We start from the raw sequence: 16,250 nt of genomic DNA on the forward strand, positions 1-16,250 counted from the left end.
ATCTTGTCAAATTCATATGACCTAATGCATTCTATAACATTAGTATATATAGACAGTTAGCTAGGACATAAAATAGGTTTTAGTTACCCATTTTATTTTAATTATTTAATAATTATAATTAATTAAATACTTGTCAAAATTAACCAATTATAATTTTTATATTTATTTAATTCATTTTATTAATATTAATATTAATACCAATTTATTAATATTAACAAAATTATCTCAGTTGGCTATAATACTATCTTTTTGAGACTTTGTAATAATAACCTCAATTTTTTTCTATTTCTTTTCTAAAAAAAATATCAATAAATAATTTAACATTATTTATTTTCATTGACCTAGTCAATATGATATTTTTATAATTAATAATTAAATTAATTATTCAATACTACTAGATTCATTTTGATAAGAGATGACATGGGGACCATGGATCCATGAACTCAAGCTCCAATAAGTTACCGTAAGTTTATTTGTTATAAATAAACTCACTACCTTATTAATTTCTCGTGACTCCACTATAGACTCAGAATCACACTATTGAATTCATAGAACACTTTACACCAAATGTAAATATGTTATCATTTGTTATAACCATAACCGTCATTCAATCCTCTATAGATGATCTACTGATGAGACGGGTGCAAATTAATTTTTTTACCCCTCCTTGATATTTTATTCTTAACTCCTACTAAGTTCCTTGTAAATGATATATCCGTAAATTTAATTACAGAAGTGAGTACTCTATCATTTAACACTTGAACTAAGTGATAAGGAAATCATCGTTTCACTACTTAATCAGAAGCTATAGATTTCATATCTATGATAAATACTCTCACTCAATTATACTACCAAATCTCCAATATGTAAGTATGAGCTAATCCGTAGGGTAAGCTGGTAATGAACAAATCAAAAGACTTGAATAATACAATTAGCAGAATATTAATCACTCAAAATTAAGATTGAATTGACCTATGGTCAACGTTGTAATATGATTAGATTAGATAATAATGATACTTACTTATCTTATCAATAATCAATATCGGTCCAGTCCAATGTAAAAAAATACATCTGATCTTATCTACTTGATCAATGTCTTGGATAGGATATCACATCAGATGTGTTAATAGATCTTATTGTAGATTGCCGAATCAGTAAAAAAACATGTGTTCTGATTTAATCTTAGGACAAATGCTTTTGAGCATATAATTACAATTATAATCTATTGTAACCGAGTCACTATAATTGTAACTATACATATGTTTAGGATTTTATAAACGTTCGTATTAATAATAATTATTCATGTAATAAAACATGTAAACAACTCAATTTGATTGAACAAAATGATTTCTACTACTTTATTGATGATGAATGAATTACGTAAGAAATGTGGTTTTATAAGGGCATAAAACCCAACATATAATAAGTCAACAAGTTACTAGAATTTGATTGTTACGTTTTTGACAATTATATATCTCTTCTATATAAATAGTGTCTAGATAATTTTTTTTTCTTCGTTTTAACATTTTTTTTTCGTTATTTTTAACAAAATATTTTTATATTTAACGGAATATTCTTATCGTAACTATATATATAAATATTTAGAACTTAAATATCTTTCCTTTCAATTAATAAATTAATTTAATTCAAATTATATATGAATTAGATAGTGTTATCCAAAAAATTGGCATTGATGACGTGGCAAGTGATCCCTGGACACGTGGCTGACACCTGGAAAAGCTCTGTTAGTACATCGACCAGAAGACGTATTAGAAACAGTTAGCGGCCCAGTCTTACCTGTGACCAGGCTGGTCGATGGTTCCGCATGCAATGTAATATAACTGTAAAGATCTTTGTAGATCCCGAATTTAACTCACACAATCTCCTGAATATCCGATTATTTATGAGAGAATATCGGCAACTAAATCATGTAATCCCCCTTGAGCCTATAAATAGTAAAAGATAGCTCAAGTGAGGGGACTTTTGACTTTTGAATTATTTGAGACTAGAATAATTCTCCTTGGAATATTGTATTGTTCTTCAGAGGTTAGTGAAACTCATTGAACCCTTGTTCTTTGATCACTCCTTTGATTCTTATATCAATAACAGTCTAAGTGGACGTAGGTCATTACTAGATCCTGGGGCCGAACCACTATAAAATATTGTGTTCTTTTTACTTTTTGCCATTCGATTCTTGTCAACACATTCATTCACATCAAGCATATTCTGACTCCGTGTCAGTTGGCCAAAATCTGGGTCAACAGATAGATATTTTTATTTTCTTAAACATAAATTTGTAAAAGAAGAATAAAAAAAGTAATAAAAATAAAAATATCTATACATAGATATTTAGAATTTAAATATCTCTCTGTTGTCCGTATTTTTATCTCCAACATGTGGTGACTCCCAGTGGCTGGCATGGACATTCATAAATGTCATTAGGACATGTTACTGCCCGAGGACTCTGGTCGGAGTGAGGGTCTTCCTAGGTGAGACTTTGCCTCAGACAGGATCGTGGGCGCCTTGATAGATTACTCTCTGAGGCCTGTCCTCAGAGATGGAGGTTCTCTTGCTCAGAAAATTAAGGCAAGGGCTCTCGTCTCCCAGTCGTCTCACAGGTCCGAGGTTTTTGTTCTCTGACATAAGATAAGGCGCAACGTGTCAGCAAATACAGGTTTTCAAAGCCAGAGGATCGTTTGACAACCTTTATGAGAGATCCGTCAACATAGTTGTCGAGTGTACGACTCGGCAATTCGCACACCCACTACGTCGTTTGACATGGAGGTACTTGCAGCACGCCCTTGCAATACTGGGTCATGTTCCCTATAAAGTTGGTGCTTTTCTGCAGTGGGTCCTGCAAATCTCGCTGGGGTCGTGGTCTCTATTCAATACAATCCAATGCATTGAAGTGGTATTAATCCCCCCATAATGGGAAGACTGTATATTAATTACTTATGATTAGTATTAATAACCTCAACCTCTTTAAATAGGGCCGAGAGTCTCATTGTAAACGGTTAAGTATTTTTATGGAGAAAATACTTTGTACTCAGAGCAATCTAAACGCTGCCTGAGAATACACTATTGAAGCTTGCCCCCACAAGCTTCCAATCATCTTAATACTAGAGACTCGTGGACTAGGGTTCTTTTATAACTTGAACCACGTAAAAATCCTTGTGTTCGATTCTCTTATTTCTTTAATCTCTCTTCTTACGATTGATATCGAAAAATGCAGTCAACACTCTCATTTCAATTAATAAATTAATTTAATTCAAATTATATATGAATTAGATAAATATTTTCATTTTTTAATCGTAAATTTTTAAAAGAAAAATAAAAAAAATGAAAAGAATAAAAATAGATTATCGTAACTATATATATATAAATATTTAGAATTTAAATATCTCTAATTTCAATTAATGAATTAATTTCATTCAAATTATATATGAATTAGATGAATAATTTTATTTTTTTAATCATAAATTAAAAAAAGAGAATAAAAAAGTGAAAACAAAATAAAAATAAGTTATCGCAACTATATATATAGATATTTAGAATTTAAATATCTCTCATTCAAATTGATGAATTACTTTAATTCAAATTATATATATTTATTTTTTAATCATAAATTTTTAAAAGACGAATAAAAAAGGTTAAAAAAAAAAAGAGAAAATAGAAAAAATATTTTGAAGCAATTTTAGAGTGTCACATCATCTCCTTGGTGCTATCCTTTATATAAGTATATTGATTTTTAATCATAAATTTTTAAAAGAAGAATAAAAAATAGTGAAAAAAATGAGAAAATAGAAATAATATTTTGAAGCAATTTTAGAGTGTTACATCATCTCATTGATGCTCTCATTTATATAAATATATTGATTTGCATCGTTGTTGTATAAATTTTAAATAAATAAACAATATTATATATATAAAAAAAATGACATAAACATATTAAATGAAAAATTAAACCAAAATATTGTTGTTTATGATTTTATATATATATATAATATGATAACTTTTTTAAATATAAATAATAATTTTTTAATAAAAATTAAGATTATGTATTATATATTATTATAATGATATTTTATAATATTTAAATTTATATTAATATAATTATTATATATATTACTTTATACTAAATATTAATATAATAATAATATTTTATAATATTTAAATTTATATTAATATAATTATTATATATATTACTTTATACTAAATATTAATATAATAATAATATTTTATAATATTTAAATTTATATTAATATAATTAATAAATATCTATTTTACTTTATACTTATATTTCATTAAATATAAAGAGTCACAAGTTATAACAAGAATTTCATTGGTGTATATTTTTTTTTGGACAATTCTTCTATAAGAGCTTCACTTTAAGCCTTACTGGTAGGGCTTTCAGTGTTTCTCGACCCGTGAACAGTTTTCGGCGCGACTTTTGTTATGACCGTGTATATTGTAGCTATTTAGAGCATCCTGCAAATTTTCAGAAAATTCCGAATAGTTTACAGTACCGAAAACTAGTTTCAAACATATTTTTTTCCACTCGCATAAAAAAAATTAGTCACGCGTGCAACAACATGTTTGAACCTAGTTTTCGGTACTGTAAACTATTCGGAATTTTTTGAAAATTTGCAGGATGCTCTAAATAGCTACAATATACACGGTCATAAAAAAAAATCACGTCGAAAACTGTTTACGAGTTGTAAACACTGAAAGCCCTACCGGTAAGGCTTAAAGTGAAGCCCCTATATAAGAATTCCCCCACATAAGTGATAAAAATAATATATTAGTGTTATATCATGATTATAATGATGATGAGCCATAATTTATCTAGTTTTTTCTTCTTCTTTTATTTTCTTTTTAAAAAAATAATAAAAGTTTATATCTTGAAAAGAAATATTAAAAAACTTTAGAGATAATAGTACTAATAAGCAATAGAAGTTTTGGGTCAATATAATGAGAATTAAGATCAGTAATCTCGACAGATACTATTGGCTTAGCTTAGGAAACAAGGTAACACCTGAAAAACTGACAGAGAAGACTTGGCACCTGGCCGAATACAGGCTATTTCACTTTTGTAGTCCGTAGTCCGCGTCACACACTAGTAGTACCTTCTGAATTTAAAAAAAAAAAAAAAGAAAAAGAAAAATATCATGCCAAAAAATAAAATAAAAAGAGCAACACCGTGCGGTCCCCAAAAAATCCAAAAGCCCGTAATTGAAAATGAAATTCCGATTCTACCCCTCCTCGCTTCCCAGGGTACAAGAATTCCCGCGCTTTAGAAAAGGAAATAAAAAAACATAAGAAAGGGCTGAAAGGAAATCAGATGAGATTAGATGAAGACAATGGCCATGATGATCATGATGATGCCTCTGCCCCTTCTCTCTGACTGGTAGGCCCCACTCTCACCTCCTCCCCAGACTTCACTTTAAGAATCTATCTGTCCTCCATTACCCGCAATCCAATGCCCTTATGGAAAAAAAAAATTAAAATTACAATTAAAGTTATTTATTTTTTTAAATTAAAAAAATAAATAAAAGAAAAAAGAAAATTTACCCCTCCAAAAATAAATTTAAATTCATTTTCTTCTTATTATTATTATTATATTTTGTTTCGAACAAAATTCAAATTTAAGTATCCGCTATATATAGCCTTCGGTAGTAGTATAGAAAGAAACAACACTAGGCAGTGCTTCACTTCCATTTTCGTAAATAAATACTAAAATGCGCCAGGGTTGTACCGGCCATTGTGTGGAGCCACGGGCTCCGGTGGTTCTAGGCCTCTCCATACTTACCCTGCTCCTCTTTACCTCTCCAGTCATTGGCTGGCGTCCGTGGCCCCAAAACAGCTCCGACCCACTTTATGGTGACTCCAAGAAGTTCGAAGGGTCATCGGAGTTCGTACACTTGAAGTACCACATGGGTCCAGTCCTCACCGCCGATATTACCGTTCATACCATCTGGTACGGTTCCTGGCAAAGAAGCCAGAAAAAGATAATCCGCGAGTTCATCAACTCAATCTCAGCCGTTAACTCCAAACGCCCTTCCGTCGCCGGGTGGTGGAAAACCGTACAGATGTACACGGACCAGACCGGGAAGAACATCTCGCGAACCGTTCGACTCGGGTCGGAGAAGAACGATCGGTTTTACTCGCACGGTAAAACCCTAACCAGGCTAGACATACAGTCGGTGATCAAAATCGCGGTGACGGCGAAATCGAAGCCGTTGCCGATCAATCCACAGAGCGGGATCTACCTCGTTTTCACCTCTGAAGACGTGTACGTCCAGGATTTCTGCAGACAGGTCTGCGGTTTCCACTACTTCACTTTTCCCTCCATTGTTGGTTACACCCTTCCGTACGCCTGGGTCGGCAACTCCGGCAAAATGTGCCCCGACGTCTGCACCTACCCGTTTTCGGTGCCGAGCTACATGACCGGACTGAAGCCTCTAAAGTCACCCAACGGTGACATAGGGGTGGACGGGATGATAAGCGTGATTGGCCACGAGGTTGCTGAGCTGGCAACGAACCCGTTGGTGAACGCCTGGTACGCGGGTCAGGACCCGAGTTTCCCGGTGGAGATTGCTGATCTCTGCGAGGGCATTTACGGGACCGGTGGTGGCGGGTCGTACACGGGTCAGCTAATGGACGGTCACGATGGTGCCACGTTCAACATGAACGGGATCAGACGGAGGTTTTTGGTTCAGTGGGTTTGGAACCACATGTTGAACTACTGTAGTGGCCCCAATGCGCTTGATCAGTAAAATTAAAAAAAAAAAAATTGAATTTCTTATATAATATATCTATATATATATTTTTTCTGGGTTATGGTCTGAGGTTATCGGGTCTCTCTGGGTTTGGCTTTCAATCTTGTGAAGCTTTGTTTTGTTAATGCATAATTAATTATAATCAGCTGTTAAGGTAGTTTAAGTTTGTTAATTATTGTAACAATATAATTTTCGTATACTATTTATGTTATACCAAAAGATGTCGTTTCCTCTTTTTCTAAAATGTCGTACGTTCCCGCCTTATTCCAAATATGGTGTTTGCTTTTTAATTTCCAGAACGATTAACGAATCAGACATTTATGCCAATTAATATTTATGTTAGATCATAATAATTTATAACAATAATAATAAAGATAAAGAATGGTTGGTTGGTCTTGGTTTTCAACTAATGATACAACTCTACCATTAATTTATTATTACTTGCTTCATTTAAGTTGGTTCCTGTTATAGGAGTTTTGCCAGCCTTGTTTAAATATAATAAAATGGTTTCATTAAGAGCTAGCTAGTACTATTAACGTTGGGCATTGGGTAGTTTTAGTTTTACCAGCCTTGTTTAAAAATAACCAATGAAAGAGACTTTTGAGTATAAATGGTTGAATTTGTTTCTTCTTGTAGTCTAATACTTTTACTTAAAACTTTTGTTGTTATATTAACACTAACAATACGAGCCTGGTTAATTACTAGTTATAAATAGAAAAAAGAGGCGTGTGAGTACTGTATGAGACAACAAGTCTACTAATAATCTAACAACTCTTGGCAGCACAGTACCTTTAGTAGAGAATCTAGGGGCCCACTTCTTCTCTTTTCCTTGCCAATTTTTCTTTGCAAACTTTATTGGGATTTGGGTCTCGAGAGTTGATGAAATTATGTTCTGTTAATATTTTGTTCATAATTTATATATATATATATAATATTTATATGGATTTTGGTTTTCAATTTCGGTGCAGTTTCTTAAAAGGGGCACGTTTTGTTTTGTTTTGTACTCAAGACATGGGGCACTAAAACCTAGTTGCTTCATACTAACCCAGCCAAAAGACACCAAAGGGGCGCCAAAGTGCTATATGTTTCCACATTCCTTTTCTTGCACCTCAAATTTTATGAGATTTTAATGCTTTCATATTTAGCTAATTAATTATTAGTTTATGTTTCCAAAATTATAAATTTATAATTATTTTTTTGAAATGGTGATAAAACCATGTGAGAAAGAATCTCATCTAAGTTGATTGTCTAGCTTAAAAGCATGTTTAGTTAAATCATGAGTTGTTTTATTAACATTGTGGCCAATGTGAGATAAATTGCTCCTAAAAATTTAGATGATAAATTTTATATTTATAATTTAAGTTCTGTGAAAAAATAACATTTTTTAATTAAAATATTAATTGTGATAATTATATTTTTGATTCCACAAAAAAAGTTATATTTTGGAATAAATAATAATATTATTAATAGTAATAGTTTATTAACTTATCATAATTATTAAAAAATTAAAATAATTATTTATAAATAAATACTGTTATAAGTATTAGGTATTAACCCTATAATTATTAACTATACTATACCAACCGTAAACAAATTGATATTTATAATATTTTATATACTGTATATGTTTTACTAAAACTTTCTCTACAACTATTACGCACACATATATATTTTCCATGGAAAGGACACCATTATACAAAAAAATGTATTTGGGTTTAATTTAAAGCTAAGTTGTCAAACTGAATTAAGAGAAAACCAGCTGGCTCTCACTTTGTAATTCCAAGAATCAACATGCAAAAATATTATTACATTATTTTAATATTCTTCCATTAACAGTAACACAACACTGCTGAGATACACTAATACTTGACCTCTCCAAGAGTAGGTAGTCTATAATCCTCAAATTAGACTTCAATCAGAATTTGACCACAGTCATTTTAATATTTTTTAAAAGCGACAGCGGCGCCTGATCCCTGTAGTGTCACCTAGCTAGAACCACTCTCTTTCACACCCACTCATCTGCATATACAAGTTTTTTTAAATGATTTATATATAAATATATATCTTTAATCTAATGTTATTATTAGATGCTTAAAAAATAATCAGAACTTTAAGGGTCCCATTAGGCCATTATGTTTTCATGGCGTCACTTTTAATATATATATATATAGGTAATTGTTCAAAATATAAGATTTTATTTTTATTTCATGATAAGTTTCATTATAGTAGTGGTGCATTTATTTGTAGGAAAATAATTTGTCATTATATTATTATTTTTTATTTTGAGTGAGTTATTTTTTTTAAATAATAGGAATATTTAGTTTTTATGTATTATATAATTTTTTTAAAAAAATCATACGTATATATATTTTAAGTTTTTAATTTATTTCAACTTTAATTTTTAAAACAAGGGTAAAGTATAAAATGACAATATATAAATCCAATCTCCATTTTTCTATCCAAATTTATATGGTATTGGCACAACATGTTATGTGCTGCTATTTTTTTTTATAAAAGTTATAAGTAAATAAGATAACTAATCACCTGACAAAAAAATCTTTTAATTCCTTAAGAAATCCACTATTTGTGTCACCTTACAAAAACAACTCATACTTTTGTCATTTTTCTCATCACTGAGCAAGCCGCAGTAGTGGCTTTGGAGCCATGTTATGTATATATAGTATATATTGATTAAACTGTAAAGCCATACGTACTGAAATTTGTTCACAGTGCCGGTGTGTGAAAATGGGTTAGAGTATAGGGTTGAAATAAGAGAGAAGAAGTTGATGAGTTGAGCAACAAATACTGGTTGGTTGGTGGTCGATCAAGGCTACGCATTTAACTTTGTCTATGGTTATTGGTTTTGTTACTTGGTAAGGTGAGAGCATTGATAGAACCTTTAATTAAGTTTCTAGTAGATTGAGTTGCTCGAATAATTCTCAAAAGTAGTTCCTCCAATGAATGTTGATGAGGGTACAACATATTTAAAATTAAACCACCACTTAAAAAGAATTGAAAAAAAATAACTCTATTTGATCCAGGTGTGAAGTTGGAATAAAAATAATGAGACTTTACTCCACAACAAATAAAAACTCATTGGATTTGGAGTCACATATTACAATGCTGCTGCTGCTGCAGCTGCTAATAGTAAAATATTCAACACTATTGACTTTTAATAAGATATTTTCTATCACTCTCATTCACTGTAAGCACTACTACGACACAAGTCAGTTTGGTCAACTAAATTGCAGAGCCTTGTTGGTAATGGTAACTTGACCAAGAAGATGAAATTCCTTGTGTGTGAAACCTTCTCCACTTTGAAGAATATAATTCCACAAGGTCACTCACATTTCATGTCTGTACAGTGTACTCTCTGTAATTAGTAGATTCTGAATTACCCACCAAAAGTTTGAAAAAGTAGGGGAAAAAAGGGTTAAATATAAATATTTTTATATATATTTTTAATCTGTATGATTAGGGTAAAGGGGAAAAAAGAAAAAGGAAAAGGTAATTAAGAGAGTTGGTGCAAATTGATTAGTTTTAAAAGAGAGGGGAAGAAAGAAAAAGAGGCAATAATTAGAGGAGGGGACCTCAGTCTCATTGTCATCTAATTCTCATACAACTTTGATGAAAGTAATAGTGTGACACTAAACGACAATGAAGCGATTGTGAAGAAACTTAAAGACAAACCACATTAGGCAGCTTAGTCTAATGATTGGATGGCCCTCAGAGAATAATAATAATTTTTTTTTTTAAAAAAAAAAAAATTGAGTGTAGTGGCACCTCCAACTTTGACTCAATGAATTCAACACAATCTTGGGAATTTTTTTTGGTTTTCACCAAAAGGTTTTGTAAGAATTCCAAATCTGGTACCAATATGTTTGTAGGGTCTTTTCTTTTGCCAAAAATATTGTCTACTAAAATGCCTTATTGGGGTAGAAACTTAGCCAAGCTCTTACTGTTTGGCTTTCAAATCTTGGAAAGAGATACTATTTGGTATTCATAATACTATGTATACCAAAGAAGAACTGTTTGGTTTTCAAAGATATACCATTGGTTTCTTCCAACTGTTTGGAGTCCAGTACATGTATTTGACTCTCCTACCTATCGTGCTTGAGTAGACTTTCTTGATAATTCGAATTAGTTCATACTACTATAGCCTGCAATTATGGCATTTACTAGATATAACATACTTCTGAAAGAATCAGGTACAAGTAACATCAATTTATAACGAAGAAATTGGTTAGCCCAATAATTTGAAGTACTTGTTTGTCATAACTAGCGTAGGTGATATCACCATGAGCAAAAATGAAAAGTAGAAAGATTTTTTCATTACCCGGCTTTTGAGCTGGACTTTCTACAGATTTTTCTATCCATTTTCGTCAACAGAATATTGTAATATTGTTGCTCAGTTTTTTCTTGTATTATTGCATAGTTTGTTACCATTAAAAAGCTTTACAGGAAATCATAGTTTGTCAACTATTCTTGATTGGATCAGCTATTTAAATAGTTATGCCAAATAGGAAAGAGAGTTCAATGTAGCCAAATTCTGAATCTAGAAGGTAATGGACAAACTCAATAGGTAAGAAAACTATATACAATTCAACCAGCTTAACTTATGGGTGAGAACACGGCAAAGATGACACACTGGACCCTATTTCTGTTGAGGAATAAATGTAAATGGAAAAAAGAGATTCTTAGTTGGGTCACAGCTATTTAAAAATTGCTAAAAAAACACAGTTCAATGGAAATACCCCAAATGGAGAAGGAAGACAAAAATAACTTATTCATTGTAGCAAAAACCTCTCTGCAGAGACAATAAATTTTGGAAAATTTAATAGATGGGCCTAACTGACATAGGTCACTTGGTAAGTTTATGGTAATATACTGATATTGAAATATGAACTGGCAGAATAAGATCTAAAACACAATGGGAAAAAGTTAATAACTGAGCAATATATCTAACTGGAAATTTCAGAATCATAAAATGAGGGCGAAATCTATTAGACTATTACCATGCAAAAGCTCTGATATTTTCACATTCATCTCGTTATGGCATGAAAGCCACAACAAGTACAGCCTAAGAGTAGTATTGCATGTCCATAATTTCAAAGTAATCCGATTTCTCCTTATACCTGAAAGTTGTAGATGTAGTCAAATAAATGATCACTTCTGATCTTTTTTAAGATTCTCGTTCTGTAGGTACTTCAACACTCCATATGTAACTGTTCCAGCGACGAACAAACCAACTGTCGGAGTAAATGTTGGATACAGATACTTAACTAAGAACTTATCCCACTCTTCTGGCAGAAAACCTGTTGCATACATTTGCATAGTTTCTTGGTTAGAAAGTGAAACGAACACATGAATACATACAAACAAAAGAAACCATTTGAGTGTTTCCTAGTTTTTGTTTTTATAATTACATGGAATTTTCTCTCCATGTATAATCCAAGCAAGCCGCTTTCGCCACAGCCAGTTAGTTACTCAGGGCAAATCAGTTATATTCTTAAACCATATTACCTACTTGTAGTTTTATTCCACCTTAGTGGATCAGTTTCCACAAAATTGTAACTTTGATTTCACCTGAAATTAAGTCTTGGAGCAAGAGCCAATATCGGGAAAGAGAAAATTTTTGTAACTAGGAAGGGGTTCTACTTTGTTCTAAATAGCACATTGTTAGCATAGATAGATGCCAGCTTCTCCGGCATTTTCAGCTCAGTATTTTGATTTAATATCCTCAATGAGCTGTTATAATTTTACAAGTTCTTATATTCTATACATGACTTGGATATTAGGACTAGACTAACATTTAAAAATAACTTGACTGATGTAAGTATTTTACATGAAGATTAATACATCAAACATTAACACGAGGAAAATGATTTTTTCTAGATAATATGTCAAGGTATAAAACTCGCCAGCAAAAATGTGGTCTCTTCCTACACTTTTTCCTCTACTACTTTACCCAGATAAGTTTAAGAACCAAGATTCAAATACATAGCTCATATTCTGCTACTGAAAATAAGACCTTTATATAAAATAAATAAATAAGGGTGTTAAGTCCCACTTGTTAAAGGATTCAGGAAATTTAGACTCAACAAACACCGACACTTGGTCTCTGCTTAAAAGACTATATTTCAGTCGATGTGCTTTTTCACTACAAGCTTGGCATTTATCTAAATTTGGGCAGCTTCAAAAAAAGATATCAGTTTCTCAGAGTTTCTTCACTTCGCAACTCTCATGATTTTGGCTCAAGAAGATACATATTTGCAGCAGCAATCTCGCACTATTTGACTGAAATCTGAAGAATCCAATCCCAAACATGCTTCTTTTTACTCTAGGGCCTCACCTATGAGAGCAAATAATACCAATAAAAATTTAAAGATTGTTGACATTATTGTAAAACATTCTAATGAGCAGATTGTCAATGTGGTTGCAGGATACTGCCATATGCTTGCTTCCAAAGCCATTGAGAACAGATTTGAGGAATTCTTGCAGCAGTCATCTATGAGAACCAAAGTGTGTTCCTCTCAAATAGACTTATTACAAACAATATATTGGTGGCTTTTAAACTGATTCAGAGAAGAGGCAAGCAAGCTATGCAACCATAAGAATAGACATGAGTAAAATCTTCAGATCGAGTAGAGTGGTTTTTTTTATTGAGAAAGTGATGCTTAAAATGAGGTTTTTTTGAGTCTTGGCTCAACCTCATTATGAAATGCATTAACTCAGTCTCCTCTTTCTCATCAACAGAACATGCACTTGGTCTTCAACTCAGGTTTTGAAAACGCAATCCGACTTCTCAATACTTATTCTTGATTTGTGAAGAATCTTTCTCATCTACTCCGATAAGAATCTAGAATTGGTTGTTCGCAGGGTCTTTCTACCTTTAGCATGATCTACTAATCTCACACTTATTGTTTGCAGATGGTAGCATTTTTCCAAACAAATGCTTGCTCTCACAATGCTATAAAGCGCGCTTTGGACATCTACAATCATGCATCAGGCCAACTGCTCAATCTGGACAACTTTGTTTTATCCTTTTCTCCTAATATGTCTTCAACGATACAATATCTATTTTAGTAAACTTTTGGCAGGCCTATTTGTTTCCATGAAAAATACCTAGGCTTGCCATCCTTTTCAAGCAATGATGAGCAACAACAATTTAATAGAATTAAAGAAAAGATTTGAAAACTACTTAGTTCTTGGCAGGATAAGTTTTCAATAGGTGATGTGGAAGATCTTTTTGAAGTAGTTATTCAGTCCATCCCTACTTATGCCATAAGCTGCTTCCAACTTCCAAGCAGCTTATGCCGTCAATTTGAATCATTAATGGCACAATTTTGGTGGGGGTCTAATGCTAATGGCTCTTCTATTCGCTAAAAAAGTTACAAAGTTCTTTGTAAACTTGAAGGGGGTATGGGCTTTAGATCCTAATTCATTTAACCAAGCTTGACTAGCAAAAACAAGCATGTGTATCATAGATCAACCTAACTCCATCAGTGAATTTTTAAAAAAATATGCTCTGCCAACAAAACCTTCTTTCAAGTTTGTCTTAGACATTCTCCTTCTATGACATTGTGTAGTATTATGTGAGGAAGAAATATCACAAGGTCTTCACTAGAAAATTGATATACAAGAACATATCCTTGCATTAATGATTCTTGGATTCTTGGCCCTTCAAGACAATTCATTTGGCACCATACCTCTACAAGCTTTACACAGCAAAATCTGAGTTTTAGACAGCTGCAACTCTTGACCAATTCTCACACTTCTTAGAGCTCCATAAATCATATCCACTGGTGGAAATTTTCTGATCTATTACGGTTCCATCAAAAGTAAAATTTTTAGCTTGGCAGGCCATCCAATGTGCACTAACAGTTGCTGCAGCTCTTCACTAACATAAGATTTTTGACTCAGCAGCATGTTCTCTACGCACCTTTGCTTGCGAATTCACAAGTCCCGCCATATTCTGATGCAAATGTGTGAAGGCTGTTTGGAAGTTGTCACAGTTTGACTAAGATGTTTCTGCTGCTACCTGAAGGCATTGTGGTGACTTTCTCTTCAACCTTTCTCATTCGCTTACAAAACAAGAAATGGAGAATGTTATTTTTTATCATGTGAAGCATTTGGTCTAAAACACCTTTTATTCTTCAAGACTATGCAAGTCATTATCATGCTCAGTTTTGTAAGGCAACGAGGCAAACCACCTCTTACTGATCTCATGGCAGAACATCCTCCCTCTTGTCACGTTTGGACACCTCTCTTGGTAGGTCAATACAAATTAAATGTAGATTTAGCTTTTGACAAACAGAAGAATATTGTAATTGTAGGTGTTGGGGCTCTTATCCCAGAATCTTCAGGTGAAGTTATGGCTGCTCTTTCAAAATTATAACATGGATGTTTTTAGCCTAAAGAATTGGAAGTCAAAGCTTTGGTCATAGGTGTTCAATGACAGTTTTAAGGTCGCAACTAACCTAATTAAATTTGCTCTTAGGTGGACGAAGTTTTTACATGGTTGAAGAATCTAATCACTAATGATAACAGTTTTTCTTATCTCAAAACAAACAATAAAAAAACCCATATAATCACAAACAATCGAAAATTGAATTAAAAAGATCTTAAACAACAGTACCCGAAGCAGAGAGAATGATGCCTTGAGTAAGAATGATCACACCAAGCCCCAACCACGTCAGGAGAAAAGCACTCTCATTTCTGCCCGTTTCTTTGGCCTTTGCGTCGTCCTCCACCGTACTAAAAGCCGGCTTTTCGATCGGAGACCGCCGAATAATCGAAGCTCTCTCTCGTTTGCTCTTACGTTTCTTCTTAGTAGCAGTAGCAGTACTTACAGGGTCCTCATTTTCTTTGGCCGGAGACGAAGCAGAGGAACCAAACCCCAGTCCCTGTGAGGTGGACTTTTTGGGCTGGACCGGGGTCTCGGTGACCTTGAGGGTGGATTCCGGTGGGTCTAATTGGTTCTGGGACTTGATTCTGAAATGGGTTTTAGTGGCGGAGTGAAGAGGGAGACGATAGGGTTTGGTGGTGAAAGAGGAAGGACAGTGGATTTGTAGCGCCATTTTCAGTTTAGTTGGTTAATTGGTGGATTTCATCGTGTTATCGTTACTCTGCTATATCTTTATAATAATTATACTTTTCTCCCGCAAACTTTGTACTATTCCACTTACTCATATTCATTTTCTTATAATTACATTCAGAGTTCTTACTGTTTTTCTTTTAAATCATTACATATTACACAATGATATACACCTACAAATTATGTCAATCATCAATTTCCAATATATATATTGTTGGGCCCAAAATGTTCGGCCCGAAAATCATTTCCTCATTTATCGAACATTCAAAACGATTCGTTTTGGTATGCAGAAGCTCCGAAGGCAGAAGCTACGGGTCAAAGGCGGTCTGCGCCTCTGACCCCTGAACGAGACATTCAAAAACAGTATTTTTGGA

At 32.8% G+C, this 16,250-nt stretch overlaps 2 protein-coding genes across 2 annotated transcripts; one reads left to right on the forward strand and one right to left on the reverse strand.

Annotated features, from left to right (window-relative positions):
- Positions 1-5,675: 5,675 nt before the first annotated feature.
- Positions 5,676-7,015, forward strand: LOC133797990 (protein EXORDIUM-like 3). Its single transcript, XM_062236145.1, has one exon. It carries the CDS (start codon positions 5,739-5,741, stop codon positions 6,774-6,776), a length of 1,038 nt encoding a protein of 345 aa, XP_062092129.1. The 5' UTR covers positions 5,676-5,738; the 3' UTR covers positions 6,777-7,015.
- A 4,700-nt stretch (positions 7,016-11,715) lies between these two features.
- On the reverse strand, positions 11,716-15,889 carry LOC133797991 (protein LPA2). Its single transcript, XM_062236146.1, has 2 exons — positions 15,418-15,889; positions 11,716-12,094 (listed from the first exon to the last, which is right to left on the reverse strand). Exons 1-2 carry the CDS (start codon positions 15,857-15,859, stop codon positions 11,946-11,948), a joined length of 591 nt encoding a protein of 196 aa, XP_062092130.1. The 5' UTR covers positions 15,860-15,889; the 3' UTR covers positions 11,716-11,945.
- Between the last annotated feature and the right edge of the window lie 361 nt (positions 15,890-16,250).

The sequence above is a fragment of the Humulus lupulus genome, chromosome 8, assembly GCF_963169125.1.
Source record: "Humulus lupulus chromosome 8, drHumLupu1.1, whole genome shotgun sequence".
NCBI classification, from domain to species: Eukaryota; Viridiplantae; Streptophyta; class Magnoliopsida; order Rosales; family Cannabaceae; genus Humulus; species Humulus lupulus.

Coding starts and splice junctions, on each gene's coding strand:
- LOC133797991 (XM_062236146.1), bottom strand. CDS start 15,859: ATGGCGCTACAAATCCACTGTCCTTCCTCTTTCACCACCAAACCCTAT. Junction 12,095..15,417: donor CATCATTCTCTCTGCTTCGG/GTACTGTTGTTT, acceptor TGTATGCAACAG/GTTTTCTGCCAGAAGAGTGG.
- LOC133797990 (XM_062236145.1), top strand. CDS start 5,739: ATGCGCCAGGGTTGTACCGGCCATTGTGTGGAGCCACGGGCTCCGGTG.